General features: G+C 48.5%; 1 protein-coding gene across 1 annotated transcript in view; it reads left to right on the forward strand.

Annotated features, from left to right (window-relative positions):
* LOC139269184 (probable voltage-dependent R-type calcium channel subunit alpha-1E) overlaps positions 1 to 23,974 on the forward strand; it is a 450,230-nt gene that overhangs the window by 130,280 nt on the left and 295,976 nt on the right. The window contains 1 exon segment of the mRNA XM_070888276.1: positions 367 to 666. Within this exon segment, the coding sequence (XP_070744377.1) occupies positions 367 to 666 (300 nt within the window).

A 23,974-nucleotide genomic window follows, 5' to 3' on the forward strand; every position in this document is an offset into this window, starting at 1 on the left:
GCAAGAGAAGGCTGTATCTCTGAGCAGTAATTTATTCCACAGTTCTATCTGCTGCTGTCCAAGTGGGTTGCAGGCGAGTGGTGTGTGTGTGTGTGTGTGTGTGTGTGGGGAGGGCTGGTTTTTGCAATAGCACCCACCCCTCCATCTCTCTCTCTCCTCCCTCTCTGGGTTGAGATGTGGGTGAAGATGCTCAGTTAGAACAGAGCTGGTCTCTCTCACTCACACTGGGTGAGCAAGGCAGTCTCAGCCAAAGCAGCGTTTGCATTGAGCCTCTGTGTCTCTCTCTCTGCTTATTCATTTCCTCCCTCCCTGCTGCACCCCATTTACCTCTCCCCCCTCTCTCTCTCCCTCCCTCCCTCTCCGCAGGATGGCTCGGTTCGGGGAAGCGGTGAGCGCAGTGCCAGCGGACGCGGAGCAGGGCAGGAGCCGGCACCAGGTCCCGGCGGCAGGGGCGGCAGGAGCGACAGGAGCGGCGGTGGCAGCGGTGGCGGCGGCGGCTCAGGGCTCGGCGGGATTCAAGCAGTCCCGGGCTCAGCGAGCTCGCACCATGGCTCTCTACAATCCCATCCCCGTCCGACACAACTGCCTGACCATCAACAGATCACTCTTCCTGTTCGGGGAGGACAACATCGTGCGCAAGTCGGCCAAAAGGGTCATCGAGTGGCCATATCCTTCCAAAGGTTGCATGTGCAGGGATCAGTGTGTCTGGACTGTGTCTGCTCACCCCATTCACCCCCCATCCCCCCATTCACCCCCCATCTCCTCATTCACCCCCCATTGCCCCAGTCACCCCCATCTCCCCATTCACCCCCCATCTCCCCATTCACCCCCCATCTCCCCATTCACCCCCATTGCCCCATTCACCCCCCATCTCCCATTCACCCCCCCATTGCCCCAGTCACCCCCCATTGCCCCAGTCACACCCCCATCTCCCCATTCACCCCCCATCTCCCATTCACCCCCCCATTGCCCCAGTCACCCCCGATTGCCCCATTCACCCTCCATCTCCCCATTCACCCCCCATTGCCCCATTCACCCCCCCTCATTGCCCCAGTCACCCCCGATTGCCCCATTCACCACCCATCTCCCCAGTCCCCCCCGATTGCCCCATTCACCCCCCATCTCCCCATTCACCCCCCATTGCCCCATTCACCCCCCATCTCCCCATTCACCACCCATCTCCTCATCCCCCCATTCACCCCCGATTGCCCCAGTCACCCCCCATCTCCCCATTCACCCCTATCTCCCAATTCACCCCCCATCTCCACAATCTCCCCCCTTCCCCCACCATCTTCCCATTTGCTCTTTCCTAACCAAACCAACATCTCCACAATGACTCTTCCATCTCTCCCCCCCCCACCCCCACCCACCGCCAATTGACTTTGCATTACTTTCCCACCCTAATTGAATTCAATCCCATCTCTATCAAATAATGATTGGGATTTGTTTCCCACATTCACTCCTTCCCACACCTTCACCCACTCCACGCTCGAGGCTGGGGAGGGGGAGGGGGAGGAGGGTGTTGGTCAGCTCAATGGTGAAGTTGTGGGCAAAATGTGTCGCTGGTGCTTGTGATGTTTCCATGGTGGAATATTTGAGGGAAGGAGGGCAATAGCAGAAGGATGAGTAGGTGGGGCCAGAGGCAGGATAAGAAAAAGAAAGAATGGGCCCATCTGCATTTCTTAAAAGGGCAACGCCTTCGCGGGTATCGCGAGGTGGTGGGACCCGCGAAGTGTTGCAAGTCACGTGAGCAGCAGGGTTCGGTTATGGGAGTGTGATGAGGCAACACGTTGGTTCTGAGGTCATTGCGTTAGGAAACGGGGGAGGGGGAGAGGTGCTGAGGGAAGGTTTGCTGAGAAACCTTTTTCTGAGGAAGCCCTTTTATGAGAGATTCGAGCAAGACTGAAAGGCGGGGCCCCCCAGACCACCCCCACCCTCTCACCCCTCCTCACTCTCGCACCCCCACCCTCACCCTCACATCCCCACCCTCACACACCCATCCTCACCCTCACACCCCCCTCACCCTCACACCCCCACACTCAACCCCCCCCTCACCCTCACACCCCCTCACCCTCACACCCTCACACCCTCACACCCCACCCTCACAAACCACCCTCACACTCACATCCCCCCTTACCCTCACACCCCCATCTTAACCCTCACATCCCCACCCTCACATCCCCCCTCACCCTGACACTCCCACCCTCACCGTCACATTCCCACCCTCACACCCCCACCCAAACCCACCACCCACACCCCATCCCCACCCCGACTCCACCCCCACAGGTCTGGGAATGACTATGCCAAAGCACAGTTGTAATTTGGAATTGGGAAGAATGGATTTTGCCATACTTTACCTGCTCATTGAGTCTCTCCAGCCAGTGGAATGAACCGTTGGTTGACCAGCTCTGCCGTTCCTTACCAAGAATGACCCTCAATATTGGATTTATAGTGATGGGGCTGGTAATTGGACCTGTTAATGAGGGGACGGGTTTGGCAGAGTAGAATTGAGAGGGGGAGAAATGGCTGGTAACCCAAGTCGGCAGTGACTTCACCTCTCCATCCGCTGCATGCCAGCTCAGCTAAAGTGCCGCTCAACTTGACCCTGAGACACCCCGAGTGACCTTTGAGAGGTTTCCTCCACCCCCCCCCCCCCACCCCACAAGATGTGGGCTTAACCCCGAGGGGGAGGCCTTACCTCAAAGGAACCTGCGTGCGGTGGATACGAGACAAACCTGTCGTGCACTCTTGCCTCGTGAATATGCTGTGGCTGCCACTGTGCTCCCCTTCCCCGGCCCCCACCCCACCATGGTTACTCAAAGGGTTAACTGTCCTGCGTGTTCCACATCCTGACCCTACCCTAGTAGCCACGGCATTAAAATGGTCCCGTTTAACTTCTGGTCAATGGTGACCCCCTGGATGTTAATGGTGAGGGACTCAGAGATGGTAATGTCAATGGGAGGTTGGTTAGTCTCTCTCTTGTTCGAGTTGGTCTTCACCCGGCACTTATGTGGTGTGCATTTTGCTTCTTTTGAAATATATTTATGATTTTGGCATCGTTGGCAATGCCGGCATTTATTGTTCAAACCTCGAGATGCCACGTAACTTGGCGTGGGTGGAGGGCATGGGGATGGAGTGGGGGGATGCGGGGAAGGGGCCGGGGGAATAGTCGTCCAATCTCCAGCCCTCACCCCTAGCCCCATCCCTATAAGCACTAAGCTTCAGATCTGAGCCGTGCTGCTGAGGAGGGAGGCAGTTGCCAAGCGAGATGTGGGGATGGAGGGGGAGGTGGGAGTGAGTGGGCGACTATCCCCCCCGCCCCTCCCTCGGTGGGATGGTCCATGTAACTGAAGGGAGAGGCACCAAGAGAGTCCCAAGAGAGACCAGGTTTAAGCTGGCATTTCAGGCCTGCCCAAGATTTCAATTCAGGTTTCAATCGTTGAATTACAAAGTATACCCGCTGTGTCTCTGCACACGCTCTTGTATTTCTCGGATATCACTCTACCCTTCACCCCTGAATGTCCTTCGACCTTTGTCCACATTCCCATCTCAACGAAGCCCTTATTTCTTTCTTACATCAATATTTACACCGACTAGAAATTGCTCAAATCGAATCATTTCTTGCTGCAGCATGCGATGAGGGCAGGATTCAGTGTTCAAAGAGAATATGTAATCGGCTGGAAATACAGCTTTTCTTTCATTCTGGGGATGTGGGCGTCGCTGGCAAAGGCAACATTTATTGCCCATCCTAGTCGCCCTTGAGGAGGTGGTGGTGAGCCGCCTTCTTGAACCGCTGCAGTCCGTGTGGTGAAGGTGCTCCCACAATGCTGTTAGGGAGGGAGTCGCAGGATCTTGACCCAGTGACGATGAAGGAACGGCTGATAAACTTCCCAGTCAGGATGGTGTGTGACTTGGAGGGGAATGTGGAGGTGGTGGTGTTCCCATGCGCCTGCTGCCCTTGTCCTTCTAGGTGGTAGAGGTCGCAGGTTTGGGAGGTGCTGCCGAAGAAACCTTGGCGAGTTGCTGCAGTGCATCGTGTAGATGGGACACACTGCAGCCACGGTGCGCCAGTGGTGAAGGGAGTGAATGTTTAAGGTGGTGGATGGGGTGCCAATTAAGCAAGCTGCTTTGTCCTGGATGGTGTCGAGCTTCTTGAGTGTTAAGAGTCAGAGTGGGATTAGAGACACTTATAGCCCAGACCGGATAATGGCGCCAGGTTTCCTTCCCTACAGGACATTAGTTGGGTTTTTATGACAGTCCAACATCTTAATGGTTACTTTAACTGATAACCATCATTTTATTTCCAGATTATTTTATATTTTTAACTTTATTGCAAATTCAAATTTTTAAACAGCCATGGTGAAATTTGAACTCACATTCTACGGATTATTAGTCCAGGCCTCTATGTTACTAGACCAGTAACATAATGACTACAATTGGCACTTATCAGCCCTAGCCTGGATACGGGCATGGACTGCTTCGTTATCTGAGGAGTTGTGAATGGAACTGAACACTGTGCAGTCATCAGCGAACATCCCCACTTCTGACCTTATGATGGAGGGAAGGTCATTGATGAATCAGCTGAAGATGGTTGGGCCGAGGACACTGCCCTGAGGAACTCCTGCAGCGATGTCCTGGGGCTGAGATGATTGACCTCCAACAACCACAACCATCTTCCTTAGTTCCAGGTAAGACTCCAGTTACTGGAGAGTTTTTTTTAACCCCTGATCTGCGTTCACTTCAGTTTTACGAGGGCTCCTTGATGCCACACTCGGTCAAATGCTGCCATGATGTGAAGGGCAGTCACTCTCACCTCACCTCTGGAATTCAGCTGTTTTGTCCATGCTTGGACCAAGACTGTAGTGAGGTCTGGAGCTGAGTGGTCCTGACGCAACCCAAACTGGGCATCTGTGAGCAGGTTATTGGTGACTAAATGTTGCATGATAGCACTGTTGACGGCTCTTTCCATCACTTTGCTTATGATTGCGAGCTGCGTATCACACTTCACTCACACAATGAATCGAGTACTAGATTGCAGGTTCTTCCAGCTGGTCATAGCAGGCATTATTGGAGGCAGAGCAGGAGTTACGGGCACAGTGCGTGGAGTTAACGGATCTCAGGGCCAGCAACAGATGCATCATAGATGTTTACAGCATAGAAAGAGGCCATTTGTCCATCTTGTCGCTACCTGTTCTATGCCAGAGCAATGCCAATCTAATCCCACTGTCCCACTCTCTCCCCATAGCGCTGTATCAATCCCAAACTAATCCCACTGCCCCGCTCTCTCCCCATAGCCCTGTGTCAATCCCAAACTAATCCCACTGCCCCGCTCTCTCCCCACAGCCCTGTTTCAATCCCCAAACTAATCCCAATGCCCCACTCTCTCCCCATAGCCCTGCATCAAACCCCAAACTAATCCCACTGCCCCACTCTCTCCCCATAGCGCTGAATTAATCCCAAACTAATCCCACTGCCCCGCTCTCTCCCCATAGTCATGTATCATCCACAAACTAATCCCACTGCCCCGCTCTCTCCCCATAGCCCTGCATCAAACACCAAACTAATCCCACTGCCCCCTCTCTCCCCATAGCCCTGTATCAATCCCCAAACTAATCTCACTGCCCCGCTCTCTCCCCATAGCCCTGTTTCAATTCCCAAACTAATCCCCCTGCCCCGCTCTCTCCCCATAGCCCTGCATCAAACCCCAAACTAATCCCACTGCCCCGCTCTCTCCCCATAGCCCTGTATCAATCCCAAACTAATTCCACTGTCCCGCTCTCTACCCATAGCCCTGTATCAATCCCAAACTAATCCCACTGCCCCACTCTCTCCCCATAGCCCTGTATCAATCCCAAACTAATCGCACTGCCCCGCTCTCTCTTCATAGCCCCGTATCAAATCCCAAACTAATCTCACTGCCACACTTTCTCCCCATAGCTCTGTATCAATCGCAAATTAATCCTACTGCCCCGTTCTCTCCCCATAGTCCATTATCAATCCCAAACTAATCCCACTGCCCTGCGCTCTCCTCATAACCCTGTATCAATCCCCAAACTAATCCCATTGCCCCGCTCTCTCCCCATAGCCCTGCATCAAACCCCAAACTAATCCCAACGCCCCACTCTCTCCCCATAGCTCTGTATCAATCCCAAACTAATCCCACTGCCCCACTCTCTCCCCATAGCTCTGTATCAATCCCAAACTAATCCCACTGCCCCACTCTCTCCCCATAGCTCTGTATCAATCCCAAACTAATCCCACTGCCCCGCTCTCTCCCCATAGCCCTGTATCAATCTCAAACTAATCCCATTGTCCCGCTCTCTCCTCATAGCCCTGTATCAACCCTCAAACTAATCCCACTGCCCTGCTCTCTCCTCACAGCCCTCTATCAATCCCCACCGAATCCCACTTCCCTGCTCTCTCCCTAAAGCCCTGTATCAGTCCTCACCAAATCCCACTGCCCCACACTCTCCCCATAGTCCTGTATCAAACCCCAAACTAATCTCACTGCTCCACTCTCTTCCCATAGCCCTATATCTATCCCCAAACTAATCCCACTGCCCCGCTCTCTCCCCATAGCCCTGTATCGATCTCAAACTAATCCCACTGCCCCGTGCTCTCCCCATAGCTCTGTATCGATCTCAAACTAATCCCACTGTCCTACTCTCTCTCCATAGCTCTGTATCATTCCTCAAACTAATCCCACTACCCCGCTCTCCCCCCATAGCTCTGTATCATTCCCCAAACTAATCCCACTGTCCTGCTCTATCCCCATAGCCCTGTGTCAATCCCAAATTAATCCCACTACCCCGCTCTCTCCCCATAGACCTGTATCAATCCCAAACGAATCCCACTGCCCTGCTTTTTCGCATAGTCCTGTATCAATCCCAAACTGATCCCACAACCCCGCTCACTCCCAATAGACTGGTATCATTCCCAAAATAATCCCACTACCCTGCTTCTCCCCATAGCCCTGTATCAATCCCAAACTAATCCCACTGCCCGCACTCAAAACATATCCGTGGTTCGGTGGTTTATATATAGAATAACAGATACCCGGGAGTGAGTTACAGGCTGGAATCTAATTGAGGGGTTCGGGTGGTTTATATATAGAATAATAGATACCTGGGAGTGAGTTACAGGCTCGAATCTAATCGAGGGGTTCGGGAGGGATTTATATATGCATTGGTGGTCATTTTCCAACATTTTATAGACTCTGGATCAGTTCCTATGGATTGCAGGGTAGCTAATATAACCCCACTTTTTAAAAAAGGAGGAAGAGAGAAAACAGGGAATTATAGATCAATTAACCTGACATCGGTAGTGGGGAAAATGTTGGAATCAATTATTAAAGATGTAATAGCAGTGCATTTGAAAGCAGTGACAGGATCGGTCCAAGTCAGCATGGATTTATGAAAGGGAAATCATGCTTGACAAATCCTCTAGAATTTTTTGAGGATGTAACTTGTAGAGTGGACAAGGGAGAACCAGTGGATGTGGTGTATTTGGACTTTCAAAAGGCTTTTGACAAGGTCCCACACAAGAGATTAAAGCACATGGTATTGGGGGTAATGTATTGATGTGGATAGAAAACTGGTTGGCAGACAGGAAGCAAAGAGTAGGAATAAACAGGTCCTTTTCAGAATGGCAGGCAGTGACTAGTGGGGTACTGCAAGGTTCAGTGCAGGACCCCTGGCTATTTACAGTATACATTAATGATTTAGATGAAGGAATTGAATGTAATATCTCCAAGTTTGCAGATGACACTAAGCTGGGTCGGCAGTGTGAGCTGTGAGGAGTATGCTAAGAGGCTGCAGGGTGATTTGGACAGGTTAGGTCAGTGGGCAAATGCATGGCAGATGCAGTATAATGTAGATAAATGTGAGGTTATCCACTTTGGTGGCAAAAACAGGAAGGCAGAATATTATCTGAATGGTGACAGATTAGGAGAAGAAGAGGTGCAACGAGACCTGGGTGTCATGGTACATCAGTCATTGAAAGTTAGCATGCAGGTACAGCAGGCGGTAAAGAAGGCAAATGGCATGTTGGACTTCATAGCGAGGGGATTTAAGTATAGGAGCAGGGAGGTCTTACTGAAGTTGTACAGGACCTTGGTGAGGCCACACCTTGAATATTGTGTACAGTTTTGGTCTCCTAATCTGAGGAAGGACGTTCTTGCTATTGAGGGAGTGCAGCGAAGGTTCACCAGACTGATTCCCAGGATGGCAGGACTGACATATGAAGAAAGACTAGATCGACTAGGCTTATATTCACTGAAATTTAGAAGAATGAGAGGGGATCTCATAGTAACATATAAAATTCTGACGGGATTGGACAGGTTAGATGCAGGAAGAATGTTCCGGCTGTTGGGGAAGTCCAGAACCAGGGGTCACAGTCGAAGGATAAGAGGTAAGGCATTCAGGACCAAGATGAGGAGAAACTTCTTCACTCAGTGAATTGTGAACCTGTGGAATTTCTCTATCACAGAAAGTTGTTTAGGACAGTTTGTTAGATATATTCAAAAGGGAGTTAGATGTGACCCTAAAGCGATCAAGGGATATGGAGAGAAGGCGGGAGTGGGGTACTGAAATTGCATGATCAGCCATGATATTGAATGGTGGTGCAGGCTCGAAGGGCCGAATGGCCTACTCCTGCACCTATTTTCTATGTTTCTATATATACAGATATATATCCGTATATATGTACAAATATTGATACAGATATCCGGGAGTGTGTTACCGGCTGGAATCTAATCGAGGGGTTTGGGGGCGGGGGTGGTGGTTGTGTATAGAACAACAGATACCTGCGGGTGCGTGTTAATGGCTTGCTGTAGTGGTTGTTCTGTGTAGAGAGCCCAGCTGTCATGGGAGTAGGTGTGATCACTGCACTTGTTGTCGGCTATGATTTTCGCCAGCTCCGAGTATAAATGCAGGACCTGCTTGGGAACGTCAGGTGGTGAGAGACTCGGCAATACATTCCTTCCCTTTTGCTTTGAATAATTAATATTCCGGGGATCATCAGAAGCAAATAACAAGGCTGGGGTTCTCCCAAAACAGGCTGTGAAGCTGGCAGGCAATGCCCAGTGTCGACTGCTTCCAAGATCATATCCCCCTCCCAGCACAATCTGCCCCCCTCGGCCCCACGCCTCCCACCTCCCAGGGCTGCCCAACCACTGAGCGGGGCAACTTTGTGGTTTTCCATTGCCAAAATGATGCAACAGCACTTTGGGAGCCAACGGGGTGCGGCCTGCCCTGGGGCAGTGGATGTTACCTTGCTGATTTATATTCAACATGCACACACACCTCGCTGAAAGATAAACAAGGCTTAATATTTAATGTGGAGACACTGAGGACTGAATCTCCTGCAGCTATTTCTCAATCTCTTTGATTAGAGGCTACAGTAAAAAGCTGCACGCCAAGTGAAAGGCAATATGAGTGCAGCTACACTGTCCCATCAAACACTCCCAGGGCAGGTACAGCACGGGTTAGATACAGAGTAAAGCTCCCTCTACACTGTCCCATCAAACACTCCCAGGGCAGGTACAGCACGGGGTTAGATACAGAGTAAAGCTCCCTCTACACTGTCCCATCAAACACTCCCAGGGCAGGTACAGCACGGGTTAGATACAGAGTAATGTTCTCAGTGGCCTGACAGAGAGAGGGATGTGAAAAGAGAGAGAAAATTATAAGTATTTTATCCTGAAAGTAGTCATCCACATGGCATTTTTCACCTGCGAGGCTCGATAGTAACTGTCTGTCGGATATCAGGCTGCAACCGGCATCACCACAGAGCCCAATCTTATCTTCACCCAACTTCCACTGCGCAAGGCTGACTCGCGAGCGATGGGGCTGGGGCACGATTTGCCTTCCCCCCCGTCCCTCACACTGATACAGCTCGCCCCCCTCCACCCCCCTCACCATGACTGCAGGTCATGCTTGCACACAGTAAATCAACACAGCTCAACGGGTACATTGGGAACACGAGGGGGCCATTCAGCCCCTCGAGCCTGTTCCACCCATCATTTGGATCATTACTGATCTGTACCTCAATTCCATTTCCCCGACTCAGTGCCATATCCCCTGATACCTTCACCCAACGCAAATCGACTGATCTCAGTCTTGACAGCTGCAATTGACCTCCAGCCTTCACAGCTTTTTTTGGGAGAGAGTTCCAGATTCCCACTGCCCCTTTGTGTGAAGAAGTGTTTCCTGACATCATCCCTGAAGGGCCGGGCTCGAATTGTAAGGATATGCCATCCCTCCCCCGACCCTTGTTCTGCACACTTCCACCAAAGGAAATAGTCTCTCTCTATTTGAGTACAGGAGCACGGATGTCTTACTACAGTTATACAGGGCCTTGGTGAGACTGCACCTGGAGTATTGTGTGCAGTTTTGGTCTCCTTACCGAAGAAAGGATATACTTGCCATAGAGGGAGTGTAGTGAAGGCTCACCAGACTGATTCCTGGGATGGCTGGACTGTTGTATAGGGAGAGATTGGGTCGACTAGGCCTGTATTCACTCGAGTTTCGAAGAATGAGAGGGGATCTCATTGAAACGTATGAAATTCTGACTGGGTTGGACAGACTGGATGTGGGGAGGATGTTTCCCCTGGCTGGGAAATCTAGAACAAGGAGTCACAGTCTCAGGATACGGGGTAGGAAATTTAGGACCGAGATGAGGAGAAATGTTTTCACTCAGAGGGTGGTGAACCTGTGGAATTCTCTACCACAGAAGGCTGTGGAGGCCAAGTCACTGAATATATTTAAGAGGCAGATAGATAGATTTCTAGACACAAAAGGCATCAAGGGGTATGGGGAATATGCGGGAATATGGTGTTGAGATAGAGGATCAGCCATGATCATATTGAAAGGCGGTGCAGACTCGAAGGGCTGAATGGCCTACTACTGCTCCTATTTTCTATGTTTCTATGTCATGTTTCTATCTACCCTATCAAATCGTTTAATCACCTCAATCAGATCAGCCCTGATTCCTCTAAGCTCGTGGGAATACAAGCTCAGAGACAAAACCATTTCCCTTCCTGCTCTGTGTTGCCTTTAGCCAGCCAAGCGAGTGGAATCACAAAAGTGTTTTATGTTACAGAAATGAATACTTTAAACATGTGTTGCTGTTGGAGCGCGTCACGTGATGCAATTTCCTAGCAGTTGCGGAGGGTGTGAAGTGTTATGTTTGCAGCAATTTGTCACAGATGCGGGAACCTCTGTGAACCTATTAGTGCTGAGCAGCAGTGGCAAGTGGCAGTGTCAATCCTGGTTAGCTGAGTGACTCAGTCCCGCTCGGCTTCAAGTGGCATGCAGCCGACAGTTAGTGTAACCCCTCGATATTGCAGTACGGAGACCCCCCCAACCCTGGCTCAATCCACTATCAGTGTCATTGGGGAGGTCTCACAGTCAATCGAGACAAAGGCATTCGGTGGAAGGAAAGAAGTAAATAAAGACTATCTGTTGTTGTTCACTTTTCCTGACCTCCCAAAGCACTTTGCAGCCAATGAAGTACTTTTTAAAGTCATCGTCATCAATTTCATCATAGGCAGTCCCTCGGAATCGAGGAAGACTTGCTTCCACTCTTAAAATGAGTCCATAGGTGGCTGAACAGTCCAATATGAGAGCGGCAGTCCCTGTCACAGGTGGGGCAGAGAGTCGTTGAGGGTAAGGGAGGGTGGGACAGGTTTGCCGTACGCTCTTTCCGCTGCCTGCGCTTAATTTCTGCCTGGTCTCGGTGATGAGACTCGAGGTGCTCAGCGCCCTCCCGAATGCACTTCCTCCACTCAGGGCGGTCTTTAGCCAGGCTCTCCCAGGTGTCAGTGGGGATGTTGCCCTTTATCAGGGAGGCTTTGAGGGTGTCCTTGTAACATTTCCTCTGCCCACCTTTGGCTCGTTTGCCGTGAAGGAGTTCCGAGTAGAGTGCTTGCTTTGGGAGTCTCGTGTCTGGCATGCAGACAATGTGGCCTGCCCAGCGGAGCTGATCAAGTGTGGTCAGTGCTTCAATGCTGGGGATGTTGGCCTGGTCAAGGATTCTAACGTTGGTGCGTCTGTCCTCCCAGGGGATTTGCAGTCAGTCACTGTTGTAATCTCAGGAAATGCGGCAGCCAAGTTGCGCACAGCAAGCTCCCTCAAGCAGCGATTTGTTAATGACCAGTTAATCTGTTTTACTGATAAATACTAGCCGGGACACCAGGGAGAACTCCCCTGCTCTTCTTCAAAAGAGTGCCATGGGATCTTTTACGTCCACCTGAGAGGACAGACGGGGCCTCGGTTTGAAGTCTCAACCGAAAGTCGGCACCTCCGACAGTCTGGCGCTCCCTCAGCACTGCACTGGAGTGTCAGCCTAGACTTTTGTGCTCAAGGCCCTGGAGTGGGTCTTGAACCCACAACCTTCTGACTCAGAGGCGAGAGTGCAACGCATTGAACCACAGCTGACACTTAAACTAAGCTTGGATACACTGCCAGGATACATCCAAGGATCCCGAGAGAATTATTTTAGCTATGAGGAAAGATTGTATCTGCTGGGGGTGTTTTCCTTGAAACAGAGGAACCTGAGGAGAGACCTTATTGAGGGGTATAAAATGATGAGGGGCCGAGATAGAGTGGATAGAATGGACCCATTTCCCTTAGCAGAGGGGTCAACAACCAGGGGGCATAGATTTAAAGTAATTGGTGGAAGGTCTTGAGGGGAGATGAGGAAACAATTCTTCACCCAGAGGGTGGTGGGGGTCTGGAACTCACTGCCTGAAAGGGTGGTAGAGGCAGAAACACTCAGCACATTTAAAAAGTATTTGCATGTGCACTTGAAGTGTCGTAAGCTACAGGATTACGGACCCAGAGCTGGAAAGTGGGATTATGCTGGGTAGCTCTTTGTTGGTTGGTGCGGACATGATGGGCCAAATGGCCTCCTTCCGTGCTGTAAATTTATATGATGCTATGAAATGTGGGACCAAATACCGGAGACATTATTATGGTGTTAACTTTAACCTAATCCTGGAAGAATGAAGTGTTTGGGGGTTGAGCGGCATTTAAATACTCACACCCAATGTTACTGTAAGTTGAAGTCAATGGAGAGTAAAATCGGGCATTTGACCCCCAACCTGGCAGATCGCTGGAGCTCACCGTTACCTCCAATATTTCAGGGTTTTATTGAGTGGACTGGAGAGTGACCAATGTCATAGCTATTTTTAAAAAGGAAGGCGGAGCTAACGGTATTTACTGTGTTGACGGTAATTACAGGCCAGTTCGTCCAACCTCTGCGGTAGGGGGAAAGCTTAGAAACATAGAAACATAGAAAATAGGTGCAGGAGTAGGCCATTCGCCCCTTCGAGCCTGCACCACCATTCAATAAGATCATGGCTGATCATACACCTCAATATCCATTTCCTGCTTTCTCTCCACACCCCTTGATCCCTTTAGCCGTAAGGGCCATATCTAACCCCCTCTTGAATATATTCAATGAACTGGCATTAACAACTCTCTGTGGCAGGGAATTCTACAGGTTAGCAACTCTCTGAGTGAAGAAGTTTCTCCTCATCTCAGTCATAAATGGCTTACCCCTTATCTTTAGACGGTGTCCCCTGGTTCTGGACTTCCCCAAATTCGGGAACATTCTTCCTGAATCTAACCTGTCCAGTCCTGTCAGAATTTTATATGTTTCTATGAGATCCCATCTCTTCCTTCTAAACTACAGTGAATACAGGCCCAGTCGATCCAGTCTCTCCTCATATGACAGTCCTGCCATCCCGGGAATCAGTCTGGTGAACCTTCGCTGCGTTCCCTCAGTAGCAAGAACACCCTTCCTCAGATTAGGAGAATAAAACTGAACACAATATCCCAGGTGAGGCCTCACCAAGGCCCTGTACAACTGCAGTAAGACTTCCCTGCTCCTATACTCAAATCCCATAGCTATGAAGGCCATCATACCATTTGCTTTCTTCACCGCCTGCTGTACCTGCATGCCAACTTTCAATGACTGATGAACCATGAAACCCAGGTGTCATTGCACCTCCCCTTTTCCTAATCTGCCGCCATTCAGACAATATTCTGCCCGTGTTTTTGCCCCCAAAGTGGATAACCTCAAATTTTCCACATTATACTGCATCTACCATGCATTTGCCCACTCACCTAACCTGTCCAAGTCACCCTGCAGCCTCTTAACTTCCTCCTCACAGCTCACACTGCCACCCAGTTTCGTGTCATCTGCAAACTTGGAGATATTACACTCAATTCCTTCATCTAAATCATTAATGTATATTGTAAATAGCTGAGCTCCCAGCACTGAGCCCTGCGGCACTCCACTAGTCACTGCCTGCCATTCTGAAAAGGACCAGTTTATCCCTGCTTCCTGTCTGCCAACCAGTTCTCCATCCACGGCAATACATTAACCCTAATAACATGTGCTTTAATTTTGCACACTAATTTCTTGTGTGGGACCTTGTCAAAAGCCTTTTGAAAGTCCAAATACACCACATCCACTGGTTCTCCCTTGTCCACTCTACTAGTTACAACCTCAAAAAATTATAGAAGATTTGTCAAGCATGATTTCCGTTTCATAAATCCATGCTGACTTGGACCGATCCTGTCACTGCTTTCCAAATGCGCTGCTATTTCATCTTTAATAATTGATTCCAACATTTTCCCCACTACTGATGTCAGGCTAACTGGTCTATAGTTCCCCGTTTTCTCTCGCCCTCCTTTTTTAAAAAGTGGTGTTACATTAGCTACCCTCCAGTCCATAGGAACTGATCCAGAGTCAATAGACTGTTGGAAAATGACCACCAATGCATCCACTATTTCTAGGGCCACTTCCTTAATACTCTGGGATGCAGACTATCAGGCCCCAGGGATTTATCGGCTTCGGAGTCTTTCACAAATAAATGACCAAAGATCTAGCGGGAGAAGAGAATGACATACATAGCATTACATGGTACCTGAAAAACAGAAACAAGCCACTCCATCCAACTGCTCCATGCTGCACACGAGCCTCCTCCCACCCCTCTCCGTCGAACAATAGCAACAGGTCCTTCAGTTCATTGCTCCATCGTCACTTTATCCAGCTCCCACTTGAATGCATTCATGCTATTTGACTCAACTGCCCCAAGTGGTGGCGAGTACTCTCTGGCTGCAGAAGTTTCTCATGAATTCTTTATTGGATTTCTTAGTGACTACCGTATATTTATGAAATATAGTTTTAAAATGCATTACAAGTATATATGTCTCTGGAAGGAGTGCTATAATACACATGTACATGTCCCTGGAGGGAATGCTATAATAACAAGTGTACATGACTCTGGAGGGAGTGCTATAATAGAAGTGAACATGAATCTGGGGCGATTGCTATAATACACGTGTACGTGTCTCTGGAGGGAGTCCTATAATGCAAGTGCACATGTCTCTGAAAGGAGTGCTATAATACAAGTGTACATGTCTCTGTTGGGAGTGCTATAATACAATTATACCATGTCCCTGGAGGGAGTGCTGTAATACAAGTGCACGTGCCCCTGGAGGGAGTCCTAGAATACAAGTGTACCTTGTTCCTGGAGGAATTGCTATAATATAAGTGTAGGTGTCCTTGGAGGGAGTGCTGTATACAATGTACGTGTCTCTGTAGAGTGTGCTATAATATACGTGTACGTGTCTCTGGAGGGCGTGCTTTTATACAAATGTACATGTGCCTCGAGTGAGTGCTATAATACAAGTGTACATGTCCCTGGAGGGAATGCTATAATACATGTGTACCTGTCTCTGGAGGGAGTGCTATAATACAAGTGTACATGTCCCTGGAGGGAATGTTGTAATACAAGTGCACATGTCCCTGGAGGGAATGCTATAATACAAGTGTACATATCTCTGGGGGGATTGCTGTAATCCATGTGTACATGTCTCTGGAGGGAATTATATAATCATTGTGTATGTACCTCTGGAGGGAGTACTATAATACCTGTGTATGTGTCTCTAGAGGGAATGATATAATAAGCGTGTACATGTCCCTGGAGGGAATGCTATAATACAAGTGTACGTGTCTCTGGAGGGAATGCTATAATACACATGTACGTGTCTCTGGAGGGAGTGCTATAATACAGGTGTACGTGTGCCTGGAAGGTGTACTATAATACAAGTGAATTAGTGCCTGGAGAGAGTGCAAAAATAGAAGTGTATGCGTCTGTGGAGGTAGAGCTATAATACAAGTGTACATGTTTCTGGAGGGATGCTAAAATACATGTGTACGTGTCTCTGGAACGAGTGCTATAATACATGTGGACATGTGCTTGGAGGGAATGCTATAATACAAGTGTACATGTCTCTGGACAGAATGTTATAATACACATTTACGTGTCTCTGGACGGAGTGCTATAATACAAGTGTACATGTCATAGAAACGAAACATAGAAAATAGGTGCAGGAGTAGGCAATTCGGCCCTTCAAGTCTGCACCACCATTCAATATGATCATGGCTGTTCATGCAACTTCAGTACCCCACTCCTGCTATCTATCCATACCCCTTCATCGCTTTAGCCGTAAGGGCCACATTTATCTCCCTTTTGAATATATCTAACAAACTGTCCTCAACAACTTTCGTGGTAGAGAATTCCACAGGTTCACAACTCTCTGAATGAAGAAGTTTCTCTTCATCGGTCCTAAATGGCTTACCCCTTTTCCTTACACTGTGGCCCCTGGTTCTGGACTTCCCCAACATCGGGAACAATCTTCCTGCATCTAACCTGTCCAATCCTGTCAGAGTTTTATGTTTCTATGAGATCCCCTCTCATTCTTCTAAATTCCCATGAATATAAGCCTATTCGATCCAGTCTTTCTTCATATGTCAGTCCTGTCATCCCGGGAATCAGTCTGGTGAACTTTCGCTGAACTCCCTCAATAGCAAGAATATCCTTCTGCAGATTAGGAGACCAAAACTGTACACAATATTCAAGGTGTGGCCTCACCAAGGCCCTGAACAACTGCAGTAAGACTTCCTTACCCCTATACTCAAATCCTCTCGCTATGAAGGCCAACATACCATGTGCCTTCTTCACCGCCTGCTGTATCTGCATGCCAATTTTCAATGAATGATGTACCATGACACCCAGGTCTATTTGCAGTCCCCTTTTCCTAATCTGTCACCATTCAGATAATATTCTGCCTCCTGTTTTTGCCACCAAAGTGGATAATCTTACAATTATCCACATTATACTGCATTTGCCAATCACCTAACCTGTCCAAATCACAGGGAGATCTTGCTGCAGCTGTATAGGGCCTTGGTGAGGCCTCACCTGGAATATTGTGCGCAGTTTTGGTCTCCTAATCTGAGGAAGGATGTTCTTGCTATTGAGGGAGTGCAGCAAATGTTCATCAGACTGATTCCCGGGATAACAGGACTGACATATGAGGAGAGACTGGATCGACTGGGCCTGTATTCACTGGAGTTTAGAAGAATAAGAGGGAATCTCATAGAATCATATAAAATTCTGAGGGGGACTGGACAGGTTAAATGCAGGAAGAATGTTCCCAATGTTGGGGGAGTCCAGAGATCACAGTCTAAAGATAAGGTGTAAACCATTAAGGACTGAGATGAGGAGAAACCTCTTCACTCAGAGGGTTGTTAACCTGTGGAATTCTGTTCTGCAGAGAGTTGTTGAGGCCAGTTCGTTAGATATATTCAAGAGGGAGTTGGATATGGCCCTTACAGCTAAAGGGATCAAGGGGTATGAAGAAAAAGCAGGAAAGGGGTGCTGAGTTGAATGATCAGCCATGATCTTGTTGAATGGTAGTGGAGGCTCGAAGGGCCAAATGGCCTACTCCTGCATCTGTTTTCTATGTTCTATGTTCTAAGTGTATGTGTCCCTGGACAGGGAATTATAATACAAATTTAGGTGTCTCTGGAGGGAGTGCTATAATAGAGTTTATGTGTCTCAAGAGGGAGTGCTATATTACAAGTGTACATGTCTCTGGAGAGAGTACTATAATACACATGTATGTGTCTCTGGAGGGAGTGCTATCATTCAGTGTATTTGTCTCAGGAGTCAGTGCTATAATATAAGTGTACATGTCTCTGGAGAAAGTGCTATAATACAAGTGTACATGTCATTGGAGGGAGTGGTATAATACAATTGTACGTGTCTCTGTTAGGTAAATATAATACAAGTGTACATGTCTCTGCAGGGAGTGTAATAATACACGTGTACGTGTCCCTGGGGGGAATGCTATAATACAAGTGTACATGTCTCTGCAGGGAGTGTAATAATACACGTGTACGTGTCCCTGGGGGGAATGCTATAATACAAGTGTACATGTTTCTGCAGGTAGTGCTATAATATACGTGTACGTGTCTCTGGAGGGAGTGCTATAATCCACGTGTACTTGTCTCTGGAGGTGTTGTGTATATAAAGCATGCACTCCCATATTCCGTCATCAGGGAGCGCATCTCCTGAAGTCCCAAGGGATCCCAGCATCCCTTGGGAGCACTGTATATAAGCCTGTTCCTCACTCTGGAGTGTCTTAATAAAGACTGAGGTCACTGTTACTTTAACCTCCCTGTGTGCAGCCTCATCTATGTTAGGAACACAATAACTGGCGACAAGAATACGAATCCAATGCAAAGATGCAGCAAACTGGGCATCCTGGAGATGTTCTCGGAGGGTGAGGACTGGGAAGCCTATGTCAAACGGCTGGACCAGTACTATGTAGCCAACCAGCTGGACGGAGAAGGAAGCGCTGCAAAAAGGAGAGCGGTCCTCCTCACAGTCCGCGGGGCACCGACCTACAGCCTCATGAAGAATCTTCTGGCTCTGGTGAAACCCACAGATAAGTCATATGAGGAGCTGCGTACACTGGTTTGGGAGCATCTTAACTTGAGGCAGAGCGTGCTGATGGCGAGGTATTGGTTCTACATGTGCCAGCAATCTGAAGGTCAGGAAGTGGCGAGCTACGTCGCCGAGCTAAGCCGACTTGCAGGACAATGTGAGTTTGATGGCTACCTGGAGCAAATGCTCACAGACTTTTTTGGACTGGGCATTGGCCACGAGACCATCCTATGAAAACTTTTCAGTGTAGAAACACCGACCCTCAGTAAGGCCATTGCGATAGCATAGGTGTTTATGTCCACCAGTGATAACACCAAACAAATCTCTCAGCACACAAGTGCTAGCAATGTTCATAAATTAACTGAAACTGTGTTTGCAAGCAGAAATGTACAGGGCAGAACCCACGTGACTGCAACTGCCAGCAGACCTCAGGTGACCCAGATGACTCAGAGTCCCCAACAAAGGATGAATGCAAGGCAATTCACACCTTGTTGGCGTTGTGGAGGCTTCCATTGAGCCGATTCATGCCGCTTCAAAGGGTATGTGGCAAGAGCTGTGGAACAATGGGGCACGTCCAACGAGCTTGCAAACGAGCTGCTAGCTCTGCAAAACCTGCTAACCACCACATGGCAGAGGAAGATTGGTCCATGGTGGATCAAAGCAATTTCAAGCCTCAGAGGGAAGCAGCAGATGCTGACGTACACGGGGTGCACACATTTACGACAAAATGTCCACCTATAATGCTGAATGTAAAATTGAATGGCTTACCTGTAGCCATGGAACTGGACACTGGCGCTAGCCAATCCATCATAAGTAAAAAGATGTTTGAGAGACTGTGGTGCAACAAGGCATTTAGACCAGCCCTGAGCCCCATCCACACGAAACAGAGAACGTACACCAAAGAGCTTATCACTGTCCTGGGCAGCGCCATGGTCAAGGTCACCTACGAGGGCATGGTGCACGAACTGCCAGACTGAATTGTCCTGGGCGATGGTCCCACACTGCTTGGAAGGAGCTGGCTGGGCAAAATCCGCTGGAACTGGGATGACATCTGAGCGCTATCACATGTCGATGAGGCCTCATGTTCCCAGGTTCTAAACAAATTTCCTTCCCTTTTTGAGCCAGGCATTGGAAACTTTTCCGGGGCGAAGGTGCGGATCCACTTGGTCCCAGAGGCACGACTCATTCACCATAAGCCGCGAGTGGTACCTCACATGATGAGGGAGAGAGTGGAAATCGAGCTGGACAGGCTGCAATCTCCCCAGTGGAATTCAGCAAGTGGGCCAGCCCGATTGTTTCTGTTCTCAAAAGTGATGGCGCGGTCAGGATTTGCGGCGATTATAAAGTAACTCATAATCGTTTCTCGCTACAGGACCAATACCTGCTACCTAAGGCAGACGACCTATTTGCGACGCTGGCAGGAGGCAAGACGTTCACCAATCTCGACTGACTTCGGCCTACATGATGCAGGAGCTGGAGGAGTCTTCGAAGGGCCTCACCTGCATCAACACGCATAAGGGACTGTTCATTTACAACAGATGCCCATTTGGAATTCAGTCGGCTGCAGCGATCTTCCAGAGAAGCATGCAGAGCCTACTCAAGTTGGTACCACACACGGTGGTCTTTCAGGATGACATATTGATCACGGATCAGGACACCGCCAAGCACCGGCAAAACCTGGAGGCGGTCCTCCAGTGACTGGATCACGTAGGGCTGCGGCTGAAGAGGTCGAAATGCGTCTTCATGGCAACAGAAGTGGAGTTTTTGGGGAGAAAGATCGCGGCGAACGGTATTCGGCCCACAGACACCAAGCCAGAGGCTATCAGGACCGTGCCCAGACCACAGAACGTTACGGAGCTGCAGTCATTCCTGGGACTCCTCCACTATTTTGGTAACTTCCTACTGGGGTAAAGCACCCTTTTAGAGCCCCGACATGTGTTATTGCGCAAAGGTGAAAACTTGGTATGGGGAAAACAAGTAATTGCTTTTGAGAAAGCCAGAAACATTTTATGTTCCAACAAGCTGCTTGTATTGTATAACCCATGTAAAAGACTTGTGCTAGCATGTGACGTGTTGTTGTACGGAGTCGGGTGTGTATTACAACAAGCTAACGTTTCAGGGAATTTGCAATCTGTCGCCTATGCTTCCAGGAGCTTGTCTAAGGCCGAGAGGGCCGACAGCATGATTGAGAAAGAGGCATTAGCGTGTGTGTTCGGGGTAAAAAAAATGAATCAGTACCTGTTTGGCCTCAAATTTGAGCTGGAAACCGATCACAAGCCCCTCACATCCCTGTTCGCTGAAAACAAGAGGATAAATACTAATGCCTCAGCCTGCATACAAAGCTGGGCACTCGCGCTATCAGCGTATAACTATACCATCCGCCACAGGCTAGGCACCGGGAACTGTGCGGATGCTCTCAGTCGGCTACCATTGCCCACCACAAGGGTGGAACTGGCACAGCCTGCAAACTTGTTGATGGTGGCGCAGCCCGCAGACTTGTTGATGGTCATGGAAGCATTTGAAAATGATAAATCACCTGTCACGGCCCGCCAGATTAGGACTTGGACCAGCCAAGATCCTCTGCTGTCCCGAGTAAAAAACTATGCACTGCATGGGAGCTGGGCCAACATCCCCGTTGAAATGCAAGAGCCAATCAAGCCATTCCAGCGATGAAAGGACAAGCTGTCCATTCAGGCATACTGCCTGTTGTGGGGTAACCGCGTAGTGCTACTAAAAAAGGGCAGGGAGAGGTTCATCTCGGATCTCCACAGCATGCACCTGGATATAGTAATGATGAATGCGATAGCCAGATCCCACGCATGGTGGCCCGGCATCGACTCTGACTTTGAGTCCTGTGTAAGACAATGCAGCGTATGTGCTCAGTTGAGCAACGCGCCCAGAGAGGCATCATTAAGTTTGTGGTCCTGGCCCGTGTTAGATCTCTTAATTTCCAATGAAATACGAACTCCGATTGTAGTTTTAATGTAACTTTATTCTTGCAGCAGCAACAAGCTTCTGGCTTTAAGCCAGGCCTTTGTCCTTCTGAGACCACATGGCCAAAATGGCTGTACTTATACCTGGTTCAATTTACAGAAAAGAACTCGCCTTCTTTGACCTTATTGGCTCAATTGATAGTCTTTTAACCTTTAATTGGCTCGCTACCCAAGGTCCTAAAATGTCAAGTTGATTGATGACTTAATGCAATGTGGTCTGTGTTTTTTTCAAAACTGCAGCCGGGCTGCAGAGCTTGAATTCTCTATCAATCCCCACTTTGATTCTTTCACAAACTGAATCATAAAACATCAGCTATCACTGGTTAAACATTCTACAAAATAATTTCATACATGTTAATAGAGTTTTCTTCTAAAATTTGTTGATGTGTTTCGCCACATGTCCGGACTAGTAGCTTCCACACAAATTTACACCAACCCGAGTTCCATCGTGGCCACAATGGAAGTCTGGTTTTAGAAGGTTAATTAACCTTATTCCAATTTAATCCAAATCAATATCTTAATTCAACCAGTAAACAACCTTCCCTTAAGCATAACATACCCCTGTGCCACGTACAGATGGTCTGCTGGGACCTGTAAGGTGTCTCACCTGCAGGACAGCAGCTACAGCCGCCTGGTCGCAACAACATTTAATCAACATAAACAAACAATATAAAAGTAAAATAATTACAACAAATAGAATTAAACCTTCCACCAATGATGTTCTTATTGAACCTAGCCATTCAGTGGCTCCGCTCCATAAAGTGAATGATGGGGGTTGCTTAAGTTTTTCTACCTCCTTTTGGATATGCTCCGCTAAGTGGATAATTTCTTCGGAGCTATCTGGGATATATGTGCAACACTCAGTTCCGAGTAGGGCGCAAGTACCTCCCTTTTCAGCCAGGATGTAATCAAGTGCCAGTCTATTCTGTAGGGCTATTGTGCGGATTGCTACCATTTCTGCGTTGATTTTAACTAGGGCCTCTGAGGTATCATTAGCTACCCGTTCCACAATGGATGCCATGTTAATGGATTCCCTTGCCAGTCTGGCGGTCTCATACCTGGGGATCAGAATGGCAAAGAACCTCTCTGTTTTTGTGATAGCTCTCTTAGGATGGTGTAAATGGTCTGACAGTGACTCTATATGATACATATAAGGCACAATGTAGGCTAAATAGCAGGATCCCGTCCAATTCTAGGGCAGCCAAGGGTAGGCCTTGTGGCCACACACCCAATAGGTGCCATTATAGGCAATGAAGGTTAGCTGTTTCTTTGTCAGCAACACTCCGGGACCTGTCCAGGCTTTTCCATCTGTTTTATTCAGAATCCCCGTTACGTTAAGAATTCCCACATCGGCCCAGCTTGGACGGTTCCGTGGCTTGATTACATTATAATTCTGGGAGCAGTTACTATACCCCATATTTTGGCCTCCTTTGATGTTTCTAATCAGACAGACCGATTCCCCCGGTCTTCCTATTCCCGTTGTATTAGTGATAACAAAAATGGGGGCCGTTTGGAATTATTGTAGCACGGTTGGTATCCCCCTTCAAAGGTAGTCAGATTGTAACCTGCTGACTTCCATTTACGTGCTCAATTTTCCGTATCCTGAAACGCATTGCCTGTTTTGTTTTGATTAATTATCCACTCAGCCATTTCCGAGATATTCAAGGAACTGGCCTCAAGGGAATCCCTCCCTTTGAGTGAATAGGAATATGCACACACCCCAACAACTAGAAATGTTACCTTGTTTGGCATAAATGTATGACATATGTAAAAAGGTATTTACATATAATTCCCTTGCTACCCTACTATTTCCCTTTGGTGCAGAGGGTCAGCTAGTAAGAAGTAGGCAAATGCCGAGAATACCTACAGTCAGTAATACAGTAAATTTATACATTTTGGCAAAAAGTAATTGTCCTTATTAGATTTCAGCTTCAGTTACGGGTACTCGTTTAAAATGTGAAGCGTGGATCCAGGCTTTCTTTCCTTGGACTTTAACAGCTGCCTGGGTGGTCAATAACACTTGATAAGGTCCCTCCCACTTGACACCCAAAGGTTCTTTATGCAACTTTTTCACATACACCCAGACTCCCAGGATGATGTCATGTCCTCCTTCGGGTGGATTACCCCAAGCTGCCGATACCTGTCGGGAAACAGAACTAATAGCATTGGTTAAGTT

This window comes from Pristiophorus japonicus, chromosome 8 (genome assembly GCF_044704955.1).
Source record: "Pristiophorus japonicus isolate sPriJap1 chromosome 8, sPriJap1.hap1, whole genome shotgun sequence".
NCBI lineage: Eukaryota > Metazoa > Chordata > Chondrichthyes > Pristiophoridae > Pristiophorus > Pristiophorus japonicus.